Source organism: Alnus glutinosa, chromosome 7 (genome assembly GCF_958979055.1).
Source record: "Alnus glutinosa chromosome 7, dhAlnGlut1.1, whole genome shotgun sequence".
In the NCBI taxonomy this organism is placed as follows: Eukaryota; Viridiplantae; Streptophyta; class Magnoliopsida; order Fagales; family Betulaceae; genus Alnus; species Alnus glutinosa.
The window spans coordinates 19,173,385-19,195,371 of record NC_084892.1 but is presented as its reverse complement, the minus strand read 5'-3'; the positions used below and the strand labels follow the sequence as shown (position 1 = coordinate 19,195,371).

Sequence of the window (21,987 nt, the reverse complement as noted above, 5' to 3'; positions counted from 1 at the left end):
ATGATGGAAACATAGAAAAAAAATTAGAATTCAAAGGGTTTCGTTCGAACGAACTAGGTCCAGTTCGAATGAAACATCATCTTTCACGTGTAAAAAAACAAACACACTCTTGTTCGAACCAAATAGCATCAATAGTGTATTCAGTTTAAAGATCGGGTGTTTAGTTTAAATTATAGAAGCGAGTTTGTAGTTTTAAAAAAAAAAAAAAAAATACATGCAATTTTTATTGCGTGAATCAAAGGGTTACTTTGGTAACGTACGTCACGTAGAATCTGCAATTATTCCGCTTATCAACTTATTGTTTAAGTTGTGGTGTTACACATGAAATAATGTTTTAGCTTTCAATATTTTATAGTTTATAACTAAATATCATGAAAAATAAAAGAAGCGATTTAGAAATGAGATATGTAAAAGATATATGAAAGATGTAAAAATATCATTTCTCTTCTGGGATAAGACGGTATTGTTTTAAAACTCTTTTCTTTATTAGTTATGCTAAAGCCAAGAATCCCTCAATTAATTTCATATATAACACGGAGTGTGCGTTTGAGATTGTGATTTCGTAGATAAAAAGTGCAATTTTAAACCAAATCGCAAAAAATGAATGGTTTGAGAATTGTATTTTTTAAAAATTTCGATTTGAAAATGCAAAAAACTGTTTTTTAAAATCGAAGGCAAGATGGTGTTTTTTTTTTTTTTTTTTAAAAACGCTTAATTTTAAATGCTAACCTATAATTTTAAATGTCAAATTGTAATTTTATCAAACACTTAACTGCGTTTTAAAAAATTATTTTTTCAAATTATACATTTCAAAATTACTATTTTTAAATCCCAATCCTAAACTAATTCTAAGCATAACATTCCTAATCGCTGGAATTAGCTGACCGCCATATTTTACAACCAAAAAGGAATCTCACGAGTCATAGAGGCCCATTAAGACTGTCAGCGATCTTTATAATTGAAACGGAGCGTTTTTGTCATATAAAAAAGACTAAGTGTGTGAACGGCACCGTTTCCGTTTTTATCGTCTTCTTCACGAAGAACCTAATTTTTGAATCTCTGAAAGGGAAACAGTCTGAAACCGCAAGCCTGACTGTGAAACAACGTTTGCCGCTTGAAGCCGCCGGTAATTTCGATGTCCCTGATGACTGGTTGAGGGTGGGCATCCAAGATATCCGAGAAAAATCTGCCGGGGGTAAGGGAAATTTTTGGGGGTTGAGGGACCCTCCTCCCTCCGCCCTTGCTCGGTACTGGACCACCCTTATTTCCAACACACCAATCACACTGCACCCACAGCACCGCTACACCAATTAGGCCTCTGGTTTGCTGATGAGAAAAATCCACTTTGGAAAGAGAAGAAAATATCACAATTAGGTTTCGCCATGAGCTTCAATTGGTCAATTTTCATACTAGCAATGTGCTTAACATTTTTATTTTATTTTATTATTATTATTTTTTTTTTACAGTTGCTAAGTTTGGGAAGCTTAATTAGGAAGCATGGGTGAGCATCTTATGGTTCTGATTATTAAGTCTGAGTTAAATTTTCTACGTTGGTTTGATTTTTCAGAAACAATGAAGGTAATATTAATTTTTTTCATTAAACATGTTGCAGAGAAAAAATCGGAAGAGAAATCACATCGAGAAAAGCGAAAAGAGGCTCGGTTAGAAAAGAAAGCGAAGAAATATCAAGCTCTGCTCCAACAGCAGGTAAAAGAATTTGTGGTTGTTTTATAGCTTTCATTTCTACCATATTTATTTTTATTTTTGATTTTTTCTTTGGAATCAGCGTCAATTTATGCGGGTGTTCATTCTTCTGTGTAATGTGAATTTTTTGCTTATAGGAATATCAGAAGCTTAAGAAAAAGTCTGGAAATTCAAACTCAGAAAGTGTAAAAAAACCGAATAATATGTTTGGTCACAATGTAAAAGAGAGAGGATTTTTGCAACCAAATGGTAACTCTGAGAGACATCAGAGTTTGGAGAAAATTAACATGCCAAAGGAGGTTGAGGATACACTGGTGTCGTCGGGATTTAATGGTTCTAGTACATCGAAGGTGGTGAAAGGAAAGAAGGGTTCTAAAAGAAATTTGAAAAGGACGAATTTTGAGGAGTATCTTGAAATGGAGATGCAGAAATCTGCTGTACCCGCGGAGGAGGATTTGGAATTGGAAAGGAAACTTGCAAAGAAACTCAAGGTGAAGGTTGGAAAATTAAGAGGAGAGGACGATGGTATCAATTCATTATTTGAAGGAATCCCATCTATTATTGATTCTTTGGGGGAGGAAGAACTCCCAGGTGCTGAGGAATTTTCTGAGAAGAGCTCTAAAAGTAAGAAATGTAAGAAGAAGAAGAAGAAGTCATTGGACCAAGGGCTAGAAAGTGATGTTGTAGGTGACTCTAGTGTTGGAGCGTCTGAACCAGTGAAAATATGTGATGCATACATGTCAGAAGAAGGTACTGCTGAGGCGCCTTCAAGGAAGAAGTGTAAGAAAAGAAAGTTGCAAGAGCCAGGACAAGAATGTGATGAGGTGGGTGATACAGCTATTGGTGCATCAAAGCCAGTTGAGTCTTGTGGTGACAAAGTGGTGTCAGAAGAAGTTTCTGCCAAGGCACCTGCAGCGAAGGGACATGGAAAATATGTTGCACCTCACTTGAGAGGTCGTTCAGGAAATGAGTCAGAAGAGTATACCAAAATACGCAGACATGTACGGGGTATGAAATCTGTCCTTTTTTGTTTAACTAGGCTGTTTTTGCCCTTGATGCTGAACTTCTACTTGTCTCTAAATTTCTTATCCTTAACTTGTTCCAGGTCTTCTGAATAGGTTGTCTGAATCTAATGTGGAATCAATGACGGGGGAAATATCCACAATCCTTCTTGTATGCCATTCCTCTTATACCTTAATATTTTTTGTTTATTCCTTCTAAATGTTCATTATCATGTATTCTAGATCTCTATATTATGTGAAATGATTACTGCAACAATTATGACGATAGACTTGTCGTGTAAGTTCCTCTGGCACTGATGTTGAAGAGGTGGGGTGGGCTTAGGTTCTAGTTTCACCAACAAAAATTAGAAGTGATATCAGATTCAAAAAATGGTTTGATTTTAAACATTTTTTACCTGTAAGACCTGTCCTGGTGGAACGCTGAGCTGCAGTCTGCACTTGCTTTGGAGTCACTTATATGTCTGGCACCTTGAAAGTTGCTATTAGTTCTGGTCCATTTTTCACCATAATTTTTTTCTGTGAGATCTATATGCAGTTGCTGGTCTAGAATTGTATCTTTTACTCTCTGATTCAACCCATCTGCAGTCTATTGCTCGCAGTGCTGCTTCACAGATAATCAGCGAGGAGGTTTTGGCATCTTGTTCTGGAGGTCCTCGTGGCAATGAACAGTTAAGCGTTTATTTATTTTCTCTTCATCTGCCTCGTTTTCTCCAACCTCTGATTGAGGCCATCTCCAATTTAATATAGTTGATAATGATTAAGTACATATTGCTGCATGGAGAGTGTTCATTTCATGACTTTGATTTCTGTTTCTTAGCTGTGATTCTTTATGATTCCTAACTTCTTCCACATGAAAATTCAATTCATTTATTTGATATTTATATTGTGTGTATGTGTGTGATTATACATCGTCCATCTGGGTTGGGAATGAATCTGTTGAACAGCATTGCAAAGGCTCTGCTTTGTGTGCAAATGCACCCCTCTAATTTTCTCCATAACGGAACTTGATTGAAATTTTAGCTATAATAGGTCTTCCAGCTCTCAAATTTGTAAATAAACAAATAATTGGAGAGAGAGCTTCATTCGACCTTAGGCAAAAGAGAAGTAGTATAGAGAAGGCTTATGATGTATGTCTGGTTTTGTGATCGGGTTATTGGTCTATGGATGGGCAAATCAGCAGGATTGAACCTTCTGGATTTACCTATGGTGAAGGGTGATGAATGGACACGAGGTATTCGAGGTACCTCTGCCTCCTAATTCAACTACAAGAGCTGAGAATTCTATGGTAAATTGATCGTGTCTTTATTATGAATCAAGACCTCTATATATAAAGATTACAAAGCAGAATAGAAGTTGTGGAATTACATCAAATCCCTTATTCCTAGGAATTCTTTCTATAAAGGAATTCCCTTATTTATCAATACCCTATTCTAGTGGAAATCAGTGTTCCTTATTCCTAGGAAATACTTTCCTTACAAGATGATTTCTTTCCTACCGAAAAGTCCTGCTGGAAGAGCACCTACTTTCCCATTCTTAGTCTTCTCTGCCTCAGCCGCCACTTATATCCTCTCCCTGAACCCTAGCGAGGTCTTTAGCTATGTGTTCGTTTGCTTCCTGCCCACGCTTCCTACGTCGCACATAGGTCCGTAACAGCTTACCATTGCAATTCGCTTTCATGTTTGTCATATTGAATATTGGAAAAAGATCAAATAACTTTCAATAGAATCTTTCATGTTTGATAAGAATCGTGTGATATCTCAACAGGAAAGATATATCCTTTTGAATGAAACAGGTAGGTCTAAGAATGTGGAGTCCATTTCAGATGGAAAAATTGAATTGGAAATCCATGGTCTATTTGTTCATTGAATATGTTATCTATCTAAAGAATTCCTTGAAGTTCTTTTTTGAACGTTTTAATTCTCTTAAGTTGCTCTTTGCCAGATATTGTAACTTATTCATCTAAGCCATGTCAGATCTTTTTAGTTGGTTATCTTTCTTATCTATGAAAGAGTCCTTGCTCCCCTCCTTTCCTCTTTTGCAAATGAAACTCTAGAGCTCCTTAGTTTTTCCCTTCTCACTTTGTCATCTTCAAAATGGATTTGGCAGTATGTTTAATAGAAAAATTTTGAAAAATCAATTTTTTTTTTTTCTATTCTTAACTGTTAGTCTGTCTTGATGCCTTTGCCTCCAGATTTTATTTCAAAATTGTAGCTATTCACTGTCTACCTCCTGGTCCTCTTTGTGATAGTTTGTAAGCATTGTTGGTCCAAGGACCAGAATTCCATATCCATTAAAAGTATTTTGCTGGATGAATGTTTTTTTGCTTATAAAAGGTCTCTTTTTAGTTTTTTTTTATAGCCCTGTGGAATATTTTAGTCCAAAAGTTGTTGAATTGCCTATACAAATGGTACGAGATGGCAGCTTTCAGTTGCAATTGAAAAAATATTTGTTCCATTTTGCTGCATGGTCTTGTATGAATTGAAAATATTTCACTATGGGTGTTAGATTATTTTGGTCCATAAGTGGATATAAAACTGGGCCCTTTATCATGCTTTCCCTTTCTTCTTTTATTTGTCTTAGTCATTGGCTGTGTGCTCTTTGTGTAGGTATGCTGCTGTTTTTGGTGCTTTTGTTGCAGGGATGACATGTTTAGTTGGAATTGACTTCGGCGCAAAGCTTATGGCTTCCCTTGCTAAATGTTTTGAGGTGCGCTGTAGATACAGAAATTGATTACATTACTGTAATTGCAAGTTGTTAGTTTAATCATTTGAGAATTTCGTGGTTTTAGTGTCATAAACCTTTGCCAAGATTTTAGAAAAGGTACTGAGACATTGTCTATCTTTGTACCCAGGATGAGTACCACAGAGAAGACAATCTTTCCTTGCGAAATCTCACTCTTTTGCTCTCCAATTTATACACATTTGGAGTTTGCTCAAGGTAGGTAACCTGTGTTATCCTGGACACTTGACTCTGTAGAAATATTATAGTAGGAAGTTAAAAAAAAAATTAAAAAAACTCTGGAAGTACTCCAAAAGCATACATCATAACCTGAAATAAAGCAGGTTGCTGGATGAGACCACAATTGTTGGGATGGCCAAATTTCTGCTCATTAAAACTTTCTAGTACATGTCAAGATACATGCTTCGTTAGGAAAGGAGTGAATCATGCGTTGAACATATGCAAATGTAATGTAGATATCGTAAAGTGAACATTGGCTCCTTTAAAGTCATTAAAAGTACTAGGTTGTGGTAAGATATTTTTTTATTATAAGTAAATTTATTCTTATTAGAAGCGTAAGGTGCCCCTAAGTACAATGGAAGTATACAAAAAGAAACACCTAACTAGGAATAGAAAAACGAACAAGAAAATCAGCAAAGCTAATCGACAGTGGGGACAAAAAAGCCACTATCTAAGGATACAACGTATGAAAAAACGAAGTTAAAATATCCTCTATGGAACTCTCCAAATCCTCGAAACACCTAAGATTTCTTTCCTTCCAAACATGTCAAAAAATGTCGATTTGCACCATCTTTCAAATTGCAGCACTCTTCAGCCTTCTAAACTTCCACCAACAAGCAATCAAGTTGATAACTCTTTTAGGCATAACCCAAGACATACTAAAACGAGTAAAAATGTTATCCCACAGAGCGGAAGCCACATCATAGTGAAGAAGAAGATGGTCCACAAATTCCCCATCTCTCTTGCACAAGCAACATTTGTCCACAATGATGATATGCCTCTTCCTGAGATTGTCCACAGTAAGAATCTTACCTAGTGCTGCGGACCACGCAAAAAGTGCCGCCCTCGAAGGCGCCTAAGTCCGCCACACTCGTCTAAGGGAAGCATCTACCTTCAAAGCAAGCCAAGGATCTATAGAATGATTTGACCTTGAACAATCATTTCTTGGAAGAGACCCACCAGAGCCTATCTGCACGATCTCTACTCACCACGGTTCTGTGCAACACCTGGAAGAAGGAAGCAAAGACACCCACTTCCCAATCATGCACCTCTCTAACAAAGCTCAGGTTCCATTGAATAGAATCGCCCGAAACCTTCATATTATCCGCAACTAAGGCATCCTTCACCTGAGCAATATCAAAGAAATCAGGAAAAACTTCCTTCAGAACCGTATCCTCGCACCACAAATCGTGCCAAAATTTTGCCCTAACCCCATCCCCCATTTCAAATATAGCAAAAACGGAGAAAGTCTCCCACTCTTTCCTGATATTCTTCCACAACCCCACTCCAAAGACACCTACAAGCTCAAGGGAGCACCACCCGCCCCACAAACTGGCAAACTTGGAATCCACCGCAACTCTCCACCAAGCATCTCTCTTCAATTCCAAACCGCCATAATCATTTACCTAACAAAGCGCGGTTGAACATCAACAAGTTCCTAATACCCAACCCCCCCTTCTGAAATTGGGGTACAAACCTTCGACCAACTCACTAAGTAATTTTTGAACTCTTCACCAATCCCACCCCAAAGAAAATCTCGTTGTAACTTCTCAATGCAAGTAGCAACACTCCCCGGGATAGGGACAGAGACATAAAATATTTAGGTAAATTGGTGAGGGTACTCTTAATAAGGGTAACTCTACTACCCTTGGAGAGGTATAACCTTTTTCAACTGGCCAGCCGATGCTCTATCTTCTCGGTAACCCCGTCCCAAATATGAGTGGACCTATAGGAAGCCCCCAAAGGAAGACTAAGATACTTCACCGGCAAGGAAGCAACCCCACACCCTAGTATGCCGGCTAACTTTCCCACTTGATCTACATTACCCATTGGAATTAAATTTGACTTTACCAAATTAACCTTCAAGCCCGAAGCAGCTTCAAACAGAAGGAAGAGACTCTGCAAATAACGCAACTGCGAGGAATGAGCACTATAGAAAATTAGAGTATCATTGGCAAACCAAAGATGCAAAAAAGTAGCATTACCAACTTAGAAACTTTCCAGCAAACCCCCACTGATTGCAGTAGAAATCATACGGCTTAAAGCCTCCATCACAAACACAAACAATAGGGGAGACAGAGGATCCCCTTGTCTCAGTCCTCGGGAACTACTGAAAAAACCATTAGGAGAGCCATTGACTAATATCGAAAACCGCATAGAAGAAATACGATGAACTATCTACGAACACCATTTTCCCCCAAAGCCACACCTCCTTAGCATATACAAAAGAAAATCCCAATTTACATGATCGTATGCTTTTTCCAAATCCATTTAAAATATGACGCCTGGCTCCCCTGATCTTAATCTTCTATCAAAGCATTCATTTGCAATAAGGATCGAATCAAGGATCTACCTCCTTTTGATGAAAGTACTCTGAGATTTGGATATGACCTTCTCCAAAACTGACTTCAATCTGTTTGCTAGAACTTGAGCAATAATTTTGTAAATTCCTCCCACAAGACTAATAGGCCGAAAGTCTTTGAGGGAATTAACATTAGGAATCTTTGGAATAAGCGAAATGAACGAAACATTCAGGCTCTTCTCAAACAAACCTCTAGCATGAAAGTCATAAAATACCTTCATAATGTCTAAGCTCAAGATATCCCAGCACGCTTGGAAGAAAGCCATAGAGAAACCATCAGGACCTGGCACCTTATCACCATTCATAGCTGACACTACCTTCCTAACCTTCTCCTCCTTGAAAGCTCTCTTCAACCAGTTGGCTTCAGACTCCAAAATAGAATCAAAGGAAATACCATCCACCATAGGCCTCCACCTACGCGGCTCAGAAAAGAGCTTTTGATAGAACTTTACCATGTGTTGTACGTTCTATTTGAGTTGGCTATCGAACAGAAGAATTTAGTACGCTTATCCCCTTCCTTTAACCGCATCACCCTCGATTTCTGCCTCCAACTCACCTCCTCCAAAAGAGAACACCTCTCTATCTCACTGACAATCTCTCTCTTCTTTAGAAGCTCCTCCTCAACTAAAGCCCTACTACCTTCAATAGCATCAAAAGCCTGAAGTTCTTCAAAAAGCTTCCTCTTGTTCCTCTCTACATTACCAAAAACCTCTTCATTCCATTTCTTCAAATCCTCTTTCAGGGCCTTGAGTTTGCAAGCTAAGATATAACTAGGAGTATCTTGAAACGAATAAGAATCCCACCATTGTTTCACCATCCCCATAAGACCATCCACCTTAAGCCACATGTTCTCAATTTGAAAGGCCTGCTCCCCCTAGAAATGTCACCACAATCAAGAAGGATCAGAAAATGGTCTAAATAGAGGCAGGGAAGCTTCTTCTGAGAAACCACAAGAAATCGAGCTTCTCAAAGCGAGAGGAAAATCCATGAAACCTTGATCAGAGATAAAATCAGAGAAGTCTCTCATAGAAGACATACTACACTCTCCAGATCTTTCACTAGGGAACCGAGTTACATTGAAATCACCCCGTATACACCACGACATGTTCCATCAATTGAGAATCCCCGCCAACTCCCTACATTCCTGAGGGAGACTGCGAGAGTGAACTCTCCCAAACACACGTCTACCTTCTCCACCACCCTTTATCCCACATGATCAAGATGCCCCCTGAGGTCCCACTAGAATCTAAACAGTACCAATCCACATGATTGCAACCCCATAAGCTGCGCACAAAACTACTTGCCATACCATGAACCTTGGTTTCTTGGAAGCAAATAATATCCACCTTCCAATCTCTAAGCAAGTTACTAATCCTTAGGTGTTTGCTCATCTTGTTCAGCCCCCTCACATTCCAAGATAGAATCCTAGGCTTCATGACACAACTGGATGACCCCTCGCCTTCCTTTTACCACTGCTTGAGCATGAACCTCTAGCATCGTAGTTAACAGAACTCTCCAAATTCTTGACCTCCCTTTTGCCCTTCTTGCTACCACTCGACAGGGCTCCCACCTCTTCATTACGACGTTCCTCTTCAAGAAAAGTCAAGAGAGCCAACAATTGCAACTTATGACCCACATAAGAAATCCCTACAATGGGATAAATCTCATTTGCACATTGAATGACCCAATCAGAGTACCCTTATAGACTCCCAAGATTGGAGAATAAGCATTGAGAGGAGGCATCCTACCAATTCGAGCTTCTCCTTCCCTCTCAGCCATGAGACACAAAACTTCCCCCCACTGCCTGCTCCTTTAATAAGCTGGTCACCCTCATGGAACACAACCAAATCAAAACACTCGGGAGGCTAGTTGTTGGAAGCCCCAGCATCAACTCTTGCCTGGAAAAGAAGGATCATGCTGATTGTGGTTTAACGGCAGCCCCAGCCCCAGCCCAATCAACCTAGAAACATCCGAATCCAATACTAACTTCCCCCTCCAAGCATATGACCCCCCTCCAAGCATATGACCCACCTCCAGCATTCTCTGAACAGGGGCTAAGAGGCCACGACACCCACTCTCTAATTCTGAACATCGAGTGAAGCATATCCTCAACCTCTGTTGAAATCCGAGGTAGGACTTCATGATCGGCGTCCACAGCCAAACTCATTGGCTGGATCTGCTCCAGATGCGCCCTCTTTGGTGAAAAGCCGACCCCCGAAAACACACCGAGAAGCTCACCAGTCGACAAACCCATTGGGGAAGTACAATCCGAGGACTCCACTGGAGCACCCACCTCGATAGGATCACCTGAGAACACTGGCGTTCGCAGCGCATCGTATACTCCAACAGTAGACGACGTCGCATCTCTCGAAGAGGCATGAGGAGAATGCTGGGTAGGATTCTCGCCTTTTGGGTCGGACTTAAAAAAAGCTTGATCTGCACCCAAACCCTTCTTAGACTTCTGTTTGAAAATTGCCTTAGCCTTGGGTTTGGGCCAACCCATGGGCCTCGAAGGCTCACCAGACCAACCCAATCCTTGGATGTGGATAAAACTCCACTCTTGAATTGAGGGCCCAAAGGATTCTTCAACACACACTTGGGACCCAACCCTGAACATTGGGCTTGTCTAGAATCTATTACCTTTGTCTTAGGCCCACTTCCTAGTAAACCAACCACAACTGACTCAGCATAGTCTAGCCTCTCCAAACAGACGACTACTTCTTCTTTAAGCTTCACCAATGTCTCTCTGAGACTTGCCAATTCGAGGTTAGCACCAAAATGGGTGCTAGATTTAGACGCCCCACGCCCCTTCACAGAATGCTTTGCAGAAGCAACATGACCGCAAAATGAAGCGACGGGCTTTGCTAGAGCCTTAGCTGCATACGTCGTAACAAGGGAAATCTTTGCCGGACCTGGAATCCTCCGTGTATTCAACGCCGGAACTAATCCATCTTTTTCCAGGTAATCTCCCGCCGAGCTCTCTCTCGCCCACCTCGGCACCCTAGCTACCGGCCTTGAAACAAAACCAAAAGAATCCTCTAGCGGTACCATCGTCTTTGCAAGAACCTCTGCATTGCTTCTCCTTCTATCCCTCCCCGCCTGGACCCCTGTTTCTATCACTGTGTCTCTAAAACCCACTTTGAAGTGCTCAAGAGCCAACCGTAGCTCCAGCCAAAAATCTCCCAGCCTTTACCGGTTCTACCTTCTGGAATAAGCACCGACCCACTTCTTCTATCACTGATAAATTCCTCAACCACCAAAAAACCACCATGTCTGTTAAAGCAACGTTGAGCAATAATCCGAGGGAACCCAGGTTGAGATTGATTCCAAAACACCCGAGAATCTTCCACGACCACCAGATCCTCATAGATGCTCACCAACCAAGCTAACTTGTCCATGTCTAAGAGAATAGACCTCATCTTCCCTAAACAACTCTCACAAACATGTATCCCTATTTCGCCACCCACCACCAGCAATACAAAGTCCTTGGATTCCACCAACCATCTTCTCGAAAACCCCATTCCAGGAATGTAGCAAGAATAAGATAGGTAATGTCAAAAGAAGAATGAATGGAAGTGTTAGGCTAGACCGGTGTTGAATTTCAGGGAGGTGGAGTCTCAGACCAATCTCAATGAAAGTATCGGAGAACAGCGGAGGACTCCATGAAAGAGAGAGAGGAGGGCTTCATAACTTATGTTGCTTATTCTTATGCTTTGAAGTAGTTTTAGGTTTGAGGATTAATCTGGCTAAATCAAAGTTGGACCCCGTTGGCAATGTCATTAATGTGGTAAGACATGTGGCTGGGTAATCCATGACAGTACTACTGAAATTGCTTCATTTCACTGAAGAAGAAAACAATGAATTGGCAATTGTCTTTTGCTCTTTTGCTCTTTTTTTTTTTTTTGTAAGTAATAAAGATATCATTAACAGCGTAGGGCACCCACATGTCTTTTGCTCTTTTGTTGAAATGATAGCAGTACCTTTTAGTATGTTGTGGCATGATATATCTTTGAGTTTTGCAAATGCTCTGCATCAGCAACAACTTCTGAGTAGCTGAATCCCTAATTTTTGCAACCTTTGTGCAATGTAGTTGTTGCTTGATGAATGATGTGTCTTTGCATAGGCGTTTTACTGACATCTTTCTTAGTTAGTATGTATCTTAAATTATAACAGCCCATTCTAAGAGCTGCACTTCTGGTTCCCAGTGATTTGATATGTGACTTCCTGACAATGCTGGGCAAGCGATTAACAGAGATTGATGTCTCTACCATCTTGACAACTTTACAATGTAAGCAAGCCTCTTTGAACTTTTTATATTTGGTCTTTGCATTTATGGTTTTTGGCTTCTGTAAATTGTTGACAGAATTCTATCAACTTCAAACTTTTATCAATGGGGATCCACTTTTTGGCAAATGCTTGCAAATCAAGCATTTTGATATATAATTTTATACTTCAAAATCAGCATTATGTATATATTCCATAAATGGTTATTATTTTGTTTTCTCTGTTTTCTCTGCATGCACTAGTTTTAATAATAACATGGCATGACTGTTCTATCTTTTGTATTAGCATGTTAGTACCAGCTACTCATGTCTGACATGAACTGTTATCAACTGTATAGGCTGTGGAATGAAAATAAGGAGTGATGATCCTGCTGCAATGAAAAATTTTATTCTTAGTGTTCAGAATAGGGTGAATGAGTTGAAGGCCTCCTCTGGAGATGGCCAGGAAAAAATAAACGGCAAGAGAGTAAGCGTATAGAACTCTCAGTTTTATTATGAAAAATATTCTCTCTTTTTTTTTTTTTTTGGATGATTCACTAATATTATAATTAATAATGCTTGCAGATGGAGTTCATGCTTGAAACCATATGCGACATCAAGAACAACAAGAAAAAGCCTAAAGAGGATCCTGCACATCACACACGGATAAAAAAATGGCTACAAAAGGTCTTGCTAGTTAATTGTTTCACTTTTTAAACATTTTATTCATCATCTTTTTCTTAAGGGTCTTTGTGGAGTGTCTACAAGAAACACAAGAAAGAGAAAAATTTGGGGATTGTCTACAGAAGGTTGTTCAAAATGAGATCCTAGCTAAGATTAGTCGGAGATGGTATTTGCGATCAAATCATTTGATTGAACTATGGACCATATTTTATAATCTATTAAAATAAAAACTAATATATATATATATATATATATTTCCCGATAAGCAATATTAAAGCACAAAACAAGTCTAATGTTTATCACCAACTCAAAGAGTCCTAGTGGAACTATTAATAGAGTATCCGGTTGCTAAGAAGATGTATTATGATAAGGTTCAATGTAATTAGAATACTATCTAGGCTGTGTATTAGATTAGTGTTACTTATCTAGCTATACCCGAATACTAGGGATTAAATCATTGTAATCATAGTTATCTTGTAAACTCTATTTATACTTCAATATACGCTCACTAGATGAGTAAGAGAGAAACTGAGTTAATTAGCCAAAGTATTGTGTGATTCTATATGGTATTAGAGCCCTCATAGACTAACGTCTTCTCCTTCCTTTTTTTTTTTCCCACCTGTCACCATGTCTAGTTCCAGTGCCTCATCCACTGTTTCTTCCCCCACTCGTTTCGAGCAAACTCACCCTTCCAATCTTTCCTCTTCCAATGTGGTCTTCACTGTTCCGAACATGAATCACAACCTGAATATTGAGCTCTCCAACAGCAACTTCACCGGCTGGAGAACCCAAATTCTAGCCTACATCAAAGGCCAAGATGCGTATGGTTTCCTTGATGGTACCTCGCAGCCTCCAGCGCAGACCATCCCAAATTCTAGCACTGCTGCAGGTGCACCCGCAACCATGGCAAATCCTAAGTACCTTGCCTAGTGTCAACAAGACCAAATGATTCTCAGCGTGTTGATCTCCACGCTCACCGAGCCACTCGTAGTCCACGCAGTTGGCTGTCCCACTTCTCACAATCTCTGGAAAACATTAGTCACTATGTTTGCTTCTCAAGCACGTTCTAGAGTTATGCAGATTAACCACCAGCTTGCCACAGCCAAGAAAGGTAGTTCTTCCATTACTGAATATTTTCAATTCATCAAATCCATGAGTGACAACCTTGCTGCTGCCAGATAGCATCTCAACGATTTTGAGAGTGTCTCCTATCTCCGTGCTGGACTCGGATCCGAGTATGATCCGTTTGTTACCTCTGTAACTACTCGGTTGGACCCTCTTTCCTTAGATGAATTGTATGGTCATCTCCTTGCTCACGAGTTGAGGACTGAGCATCATCTTTCCTACACCGAGCCCACCCTACCAGCGGCTAACTTTTCTGCTCGGGCTCCCATGCCTTGTGGACGTGGTCGCACCTTGTATCGTGGCAGAGGACCTCCTTTTGGTGGCCGTGGCCGAGGCCCCTATTTCCAACAAGATCCAGTAGCAACACCCTCGTGACCTATATGCCAACTATGTGGAAAGATTGGCTATACTGCTCCTCGGTGTTACCAATGTCCTAATCCAGTCTTGGCTGCTCCTCCTCCTCAAGCATATTACTCTTCTCCATTACTGCCTTCTTAGGAAAATTGGTATCCGGATACCGGTGCCACGCATCACCTAACAAATGACCTTCAGAATCTGAACCTCTTTTCTGAGGAGTATACTGGAAAAGATCAGATTCGCATAGGCAACGGTAAAGGTTTGTCTATTAAACATTCTGGTTCTGCATCTATTACTCTCTCTCGTCATAAATTCCTTCTTAAACTGCTACTTCATGTTCGACATATATGCAAAAATCTTCATTCAGTACGTCAATTTGCCCTTGATAATTCTGTTTTCTTTGAATTTTATCCTTCTCATTTTGTTATCAAGGATTGCAAGACCAGGATTCAAATCCACCAAGGCTAGCTTAAAAACGGCCTCTATCAACTCTTTCTTTCGCATGTGCATCATCAACCCCTCAAGCACTCGTTGGTGAGAGAACTTCTTCACAATGTTGGCACAAACGATTGGGATATCCAGCCCTTCGGATTGTCAACCTTGTTCTATCCAAGTTCCAACAACAAGGCACTCCAACCCTGCATAGCCTGTCCTCAGCCAAGGGGCATCCGCTGACATTTTCTCTTTCAACTACAAGTATTTATAATCCTTTGGAATTACTCTATTCGGATGTTTGGGGACCTTCCCCAACTCTTTCTTTAAATGGCAATCGTTATTATATTTCCTTTATTGATGCTTTTAGTAGGTTTACTTGGGTTTATCCTATGCAATCTAAATATGAACTTATGCCTGTTTTTCTCAAGTTTTAAACCATCATTGAGCGATTACTCAATGCCAAAATAAAAAGTGTACAAACTGATTGGGGTGGTGAGTATCGCCCCCTCAATAAATATTTTCAATCCACTGGCATTATTTATCATGTTTCCTGTCCACACACCCATCAACAATAAGGGTGTGTTGAAAGGAAACATCGACATCTAATAGAGACTACACTAGCCCTACTAGTTGATAGTTCTCTCCCCAAAACCTTTTGGGATGAAGCTTGTCTTGCTTCTTGTTACTTGTTCAACCGGATGCCCACTCCTTTGTTGAAAAATATCTCTTCTTTTGAAAAACTCTTCTCTTGGGTCCTAGATTATAAGTTCCTTAAAATTTTTGGGTGTGCTTGCTTTCCTAATCTTAGACCCTACAATTCCCATAAGTTTTCTCTTCAATCCAAACAATGTGTTCTTAGGATATAGTTCACACCATAAAGGCTACAAATGCTATCATCTTGAATCTGGCCGTATGTATGTTTCTCGGGATGTAGTCTTCCATGAAGATGTTTTTCCCTTCCTTCAAACCTTATCAAAGTCAATTCAATCTCCTTCATCTTCCCCTACTTCCAGCTCTTTCTCCCGTCCAATTAATAATATTAGTGTCTCGGTTCCAACTCTTCCATCTCCATCTTCATTAAACACAAATTCCAGTAACACTCACTCTCCTATCAGCTCTTCCTCAACTCATGTAGAGCCAGATGTTACTATTGTCCAATCATTGGACACGGCACCTCCTAGACTTCACCCTATGCAAACCAGATCTCATAACAATGTTAGACAGATCCGGCAACTCACAAATGGTAGGGTTAGATATCCTCTACCTCGGGATTTACTCTCAAAAGCTGCACTACTTGAACCCACTTCTCCAATGCTGTCAAGGTCAGTGAATGGGGTAATGCCATGCAAGTTGAGTTCAATGCTCTCCTAAAAAACTGCACATAGTCCCTTGTTCCTCCACAGGCAGCCAAGAATGTTGTAGGCTGCAAATGGGTTTTTAAACTCAAGCGCAAGGCTGATGGCTCGGTTAAACGCCACAAGGCACGGCTGGTTGCAAAGGGATTCCATCAACATGCAGGTTTAGACTATGGTGAGACCTTTAGTCTTGTGGTCAAACCAACTACAGTAAGAACTGTTTTGTCAATTGCATACTCTGCAGGCTGAACCATTAAGCAAATTGACATTCAAAATGCTTTTCTGCATGGTATATTGGATGAGGATGTCATATGGCACAACTACCGGGATTTATTCATCCAACTCATCCTCAGCATATTTGCAAATTGCATAAGGCAATTTATGGACTGAAGCAGGCCCCTAGGGCTTGGTTTTCTCGCCTCAGTGGTCAGTTAATTTAACTTGGTTTCCGTGGCTCCAAAGCTGATTCTTCATTATTCATCTATGCCACCGCTGCTGTTACTATATATCTCCTAATCTACATTGATGATATTATCATCATGTCCTCAGTTCCAAGTGCCATTGACGAGTTATTACAGCGTCTCTGCCTTGTCTTTGCAGTCAAAGACTTGGACACTCTACATTACTTCCTTGGAGTTGAAGCCTTTCCAGTAAAGAATGGTATCTGCTCTATCAACAACGATTATTAGGAATCTATTACGCAAAACCAACATGGAGGCTGCCAAACAAGTCACTACTCCCATATCCTCATCCTCAGTTTTGTCAGCATTCACGGGTGATTCTATGGAGGACCCATCTTTATACCGAAGCACAGTTGGATCTCTCCAATACTTGTCTCTTACTCGTCCAGACTTGGCATTTGCTGTCAATCGTGTTTGCCAATTCATGCATAGACCGACAAAACTTCATTGGCAAGCTGTCAAGAGAATCCTTCGGTATCTCAAGAATACCATCACTCACGAGCTGCTACTGCAGAAGACTTCCTCGAATTCTCTTTAAGCTTTTTCAGATGCAGATTGGGCAGGTTGCCCTGACGGCCGACGCTCTACAGGTGCTTATTGCATTTTCCTTGGATCCAATTTAATCTCTTGGAGTTCGAGAAAATAGCCCACAATCTCTCGGTCATCCACATAAGCTAAATATAAATCAGTTGCCAACACTGCAGCCGAATTACTCTGGATACAATCCCTTGTACGGGATCTCGGCCTGCAACTTCATTATCCACCAAAACTTTGGTGCGATAACATAGGTGCCACCTACTTGTCTGTCAATCCTATTTTCCATGCAAGAACAAAGCATGTGGAAATTGATTTCCACTTTATTTGGGAATTTCTCTGGCTTTTCTCCTTTAAACGGTGTAATTCCACAATCTCCTATGCATACAAAGAGCTTGGCTACCCTAAAACATCAGGGTTCATGAATATCTAGGATTCCATTGAAGTAATACTATGTGCTGGTTAGTTTTATCAATCTAGACGTAGTTGCTGAGAGGAATTCTGCATTTAAGGTGATGGAGAGGGGTGTTGCGTGGAGGCAAAGTCGTTTGTGTTTACGGTAGTAGAAGGAGCCTCGGTGGTGAGACTGGAAGAAAGGAGGAATTTCTCAGGGCTAGTACTGCTTGGTGCTCAAAGTGTTGGTTGGCTAGTGTCGACGATGGAGAGTTTGCTGTGGTACCCAGGGGATAAGGACTTTGTTAGGTCCTGCAGAGAGGGGTCTAAGGTGCTTATTGTTAGACGAGGTGGTAATGCAGATGGTAGATTCCTCGAAGTGGCAGCTTATGCTGTGGGTGGCTAGAGAGGGATTATCTACTTTCCTGAAGGGTATGAGGGGCGGGGCTGGAGGAAAGTCGTTATTGAGTTGGGGAAGGTCAGAGATTTTCTTAATATCCCGGATGGGCATGGCTTGCTGCATTCAACATCAAATCCAGAGAAGATGCGGAGAGCAGGTGATGTTGATATTGAAGGTTCAGCCCCCTCAGTCACTGTCGTCTCTCCCGGCAAAATCGGAGAGTCTTCCTTCATGGAGGTTCTGTGCAGGGGCGCCAATTGCCTGGAGGTGGAGAAGAAGCTATCTCTCCCAGTGGTTCAGGTAGAGGCGAAGCACCGTGTTCTCTCGATGAAGGAGAAGAAGCTGTACCGTTCAGAGAAGCCTTCGGTAAAGGTCCCTTGTGACCGTTGTGATGCAGAAAACGAGGAAGGGATGGGTGTCAGTCGGCTGCCTGAAAATTCTGCTGCTCGAGGCAAGAAGGATATCTTCCTTGGTGATCACTTTGCAGATTCTCAGCTGACAGGTGTGGTTCACACGTTCCCCTCTCTTTTGTTGTGGAAAAGCTAGCTGGAGAAGTTGAAGGCTGACGTGGACCAAGTTCTTAGCAGAGTTTGTGAGGGGCTTTCTTCGTTTGGGCCTGGCCTTAAGTCCAAACGAGTTGGGCGGAAGAACAAGACCAAGAAAAAGAAGAGGAGATTGCGTTGGGTCCCGAAAGTCCCAAAACCCATCGTCTCGGACCCATTAGCTGATTCGTCTGTGTGTCCTGAGGTGGGTCCGTCGCCGACGTTGGGTTACGGTGGGTCAGAGAAACTTCCGACAGTCTCTGATTTTTCCGGTGGGTCTTGTTCTATGTCGCTTTCATCTGGTCTATCTGGTCCGGAGCTTCGGTCTCCCAAACCCGGGCGAGGTCCTCGGCTTGTTTACGGGGCAGCGGTTTTGGAGGATGGTGTGGGTTCGCCTGAGTTGCTGGGCTTCTCTCCGGTGAGTCCAGAGATTTCTGGTGGGTCGGTTTCTTCCACTGTTATCCCTGTTTTGGCTAGCTTGGCCCCCCAACCGGAACCTAATTCTGGGAGTTCGTTGTCCGTTCTTGGTCTGGAGACCAATCTTGTTTCGGGTGTTTCTCTGGTGCATGTAGAAGATGCGTTGGGTGTCAGGGCTGGTTCGAACCCTCCGTTTTCTTTGGTTGTTTCAGAGTTTTCCCCCTCTATTTCTCTGTTGGTTTCTGGCCTTTCCCGTAAGTCCTGTTTTGGTTTGGGGTGTAGGAATGGGTTGGATATTGTTTCGATCCCGGAGGGGGGAGTTTTTTATGGGGGCTTTCCTTGTAAGCAGGAGGGTTCAAAGGAGATGTCCTCTTCTGGTGCTCAATCTGTTCTAAGGTCTGCGATAGTGGAGGGTGGTGTAGGTGATGAGGTGGAGGGTTTGGGCCTGTTATCAATTCTGCCACTGGCAGTGGAGTTGGACAAGGATTCAAGCTTGAATGTGTCTCCTAGATGGGTGATGGAGAGGGTGAAGAGTTACTATAAACTGATAGGAGTGTCTTGTGACCAATTTGAAGATAAATTGTTGGCTTTGTTTGAACTAATTGAAGCCAGGCAGGCCAATTCTTTGGCTATGGTTCCCATTGCGTCAAGAGTGAAAGGTCAGAGGGAGATTAAGCGGTTGGATTGTTCCATTAACTATGACAAGAAGGGGGAGCAATCTTATAGAAGGAGAGGTAAGGGTAGGGGCTTGTTTGGTGTTAATGAAGCTTAAAATTCTATCGTGGAATGTTAGGGGGATTAATTAGCTAGACAAGAGATTGCGTATTAAAGGGCTCATTAGAGATTGGAAGGTTGATTTGGTGTGTTTGATGGAGACTAAAATGGAAGTCATTTCTAGAGAGGTGGTTCGAAGTTTATGGGGTTGCCGTCATGTGGATTGGTGTTTTATGGGGGCTAGGGTGGCGTCAGGTGGGATTCTAATTATGTGGGATAGGAGGGTTGTGGAGAAGGTGGATGATTGCGTGGGTCGATATACGTTAGCTGTTTCGCTGCGTAACGTTGATGATAATTTTATGTGGGCGTTTGGGGGTATGTATGGGCCTAATGATGATGGGGAGAGGAGGGTGTTGTGGAATGAGATGGCTGGATTGATGAGTTGGTGGGATAGGCCGTGGTGTTTTGGGGGAGATTTCAATGTGGTGCGGTTTCCAAGTGAGCGTTCCGGTGCTAGTGGTTTTTTTGTTGCTATGGAGGAGTTCTCAGAGTTCATTCATGGGCAGAGTTTGGTGGATATTCCTCTCCAAGGAGGGCAGTTCACTTGGTCCAATAATCAGGTATGGTCTAAAATTGATAGATTCCTTTTATCTCCGGAATGGGAAGAATATTACCCTGATGTGTCTCAAAGTCGTTTGCCTAGACTTTTATCGGATCATTTTCCTTTGATGTTGGATTGTGGAGCGCAAAGAGAAGGGAAAGGATACTTCAAATTTGAAAACATGTGGCTCAAATCCAATGGCTTTGTAGATCTTGTGCAACGTTGGTGGGAGTCTTATGTTTTTCAAGGTTTGCCAAGTTTTGTGCTGGCTAACAAGTTGAAAGCTTTAAAGGTGGATTTGAAGAAATGGAATGCGGAGGTTTTCGGGGATGTGGGGAAGAAGAAGAAGGAATTATTGGAAGGTATTAATGAGCTGGAGTGTTTTGAAGAAGCTCGGGGGCTAGTGGAGGAGGAGCGGGTTCAGAAGTCAGACATGATCAGGAAGCTTGAAAAAACTCTCATGTGTGAGGAGGTTAATTGGAGGCAAAAATCTCGGGCTCTGTGGCTAAAGGAAAGGGATAATAATACTAAATTCTTTCACAGAGTGGCTAATTCGCATCGGAGGTTCAACCATGTGGGAGTCTTAAGGATCAATGGGGCTTTGTCTTCGGATTCGGTGGAAATTAAGGATCATATTGTGAATTATTATGACTCACTGTACACCGAGCAGAGTTCATGGCGGCCAAGGGTGGATGGGATTTCTTTCTCCGCCATTGATGCGGACGAGTGTCTCTGGTTAGAACGAGGTTTTGAGGAACTTGAGGTGTGGGAGGTGGTGCGGGAGATGAACGGGGATAAGGCTCCGGATCCAGATGGTTTTTCTATGGCGTTCTTTCAGCAATGTTGGGGGGTTCTCAAAAAAGATATTATGGCGGTATTTTCAGAATTTCATAATAGTTGCCAGTTTGAAAGGAGCTTGAATGCAACTTTTGTTTCCCTTATTCCTAAGAAGGCAGATGCGTTGGAGGTTAAGGATTTTAGGCCTATTAGTTTGGTGGGAGGGGTCTACAAAATTATTTCTAAGGTCCTTGCTAATAGGCTCAAATCAGTGTTGGGGAAAATTATTTCGAGCTCTCAGAATGCTTTTATTGGTAGAAGGCAAATCTTGGATTCAGTTCTTATAGTCAATGAATGTTTGGATAGCCAATTGTGGTCAGGGGAGGCTGGGTTATTGTGCAAATTGGATTTGGAGAAAGCTTATGATCACGTGAATTGGGATTTCCTTCTTTACATGCTTTAGAGGTGTGGGTTTGGGGAGAGGTGGAGGAAATGGATTAAATTTTGCATATCGTCAGTAAAATTTTCCATTTTGAGCTCGCGGGGGATTAGGCAAGGTGATCCTCTTTCTCCTTTGCTGTTTGTGGTGGTTATGGAAGCGCTCAGCAGGATGTTGTATGCGTCTATGCGCCAAGGATTGCTGTCAGGTTTCTCAGTGGGTCTTAGGGGTAATGAAGCTTTAGTGGTGAATCACTTATGGTGCGTTTGGGTATTGAATTTTGAGAATTATAATTGAATTCTAATTCTATTTACAAATATCGAGGTAAGAAATTGTGTTTGGGTGTTGAATTTTGAGATTGAAAAATATTATATTTTAATGGTAAGAAATGATTGATAGTTTAAAAAGTTGTGTATAATGATTGGTATTTTGAAAAGTTGTGTGA

General features: G+C 41.4%; 1 protein-coding gene across 4 annotated transcripts in view; it reads left to right on the top strand.

Annotated features, from left to right (window-relative positions):
- Positions 1–1,004: 1,004 nt before the first annotated feature.
- Positions 1,005–21,987, top strand: part of LOC133872735 (uncharacterized) — a 35,288-nt gene continuing 14,305 nt past the window's right edge. Inside the window, exons 1-11 of one of the 4 annotated variants that reach the window (XM_062310321.1) lie at positions 1,005–1,195; positions 1,467–1,501; positions 1,613–1,707; positions 1,842–2,712; positions 2,810–2,877; positions 3,312–3,394; positions 5,333–5,432; positions 5,578–5,663; positions 12,252–12,334; positions 12,668–12,795; positions 12,894–12,995. In XM_062310321.1, coding sequence (XP_062166305.1) covers positions 1,498–1,501; positions 1,613–1,707; positions 1,842–2,712; positions 2,810–2,877; positions 3,312–3,394; positions 5,333–5,432; positions 5,578–5,663; positions 12,252–12,334; positions 12,668–12,795; positions 12,894–12,995 — 1,620 coding nt within the window. In that variant the 5' untranslated portion in view covers positions 1,005–1,195; positions 1,467–1,497. Of the gene's footprint in view, positions 1,375–1,466; positions 1,502–1,612; positions 1,708–1,841; positions 2,713–2,809; positions 2,878–3,311; positions 3,395–5,332; positions 5,433–5,577; positions 5,664–12,251; positions 12,335–12,667; positions 12,796–12,893; positions 12,996–21,987 lie in introns of all 4 variants that reach the window. The other 3 variants (XM_062310323.1, XM_062310324.1, XM_062310322.1) reach the window with 3 other exon arrangements.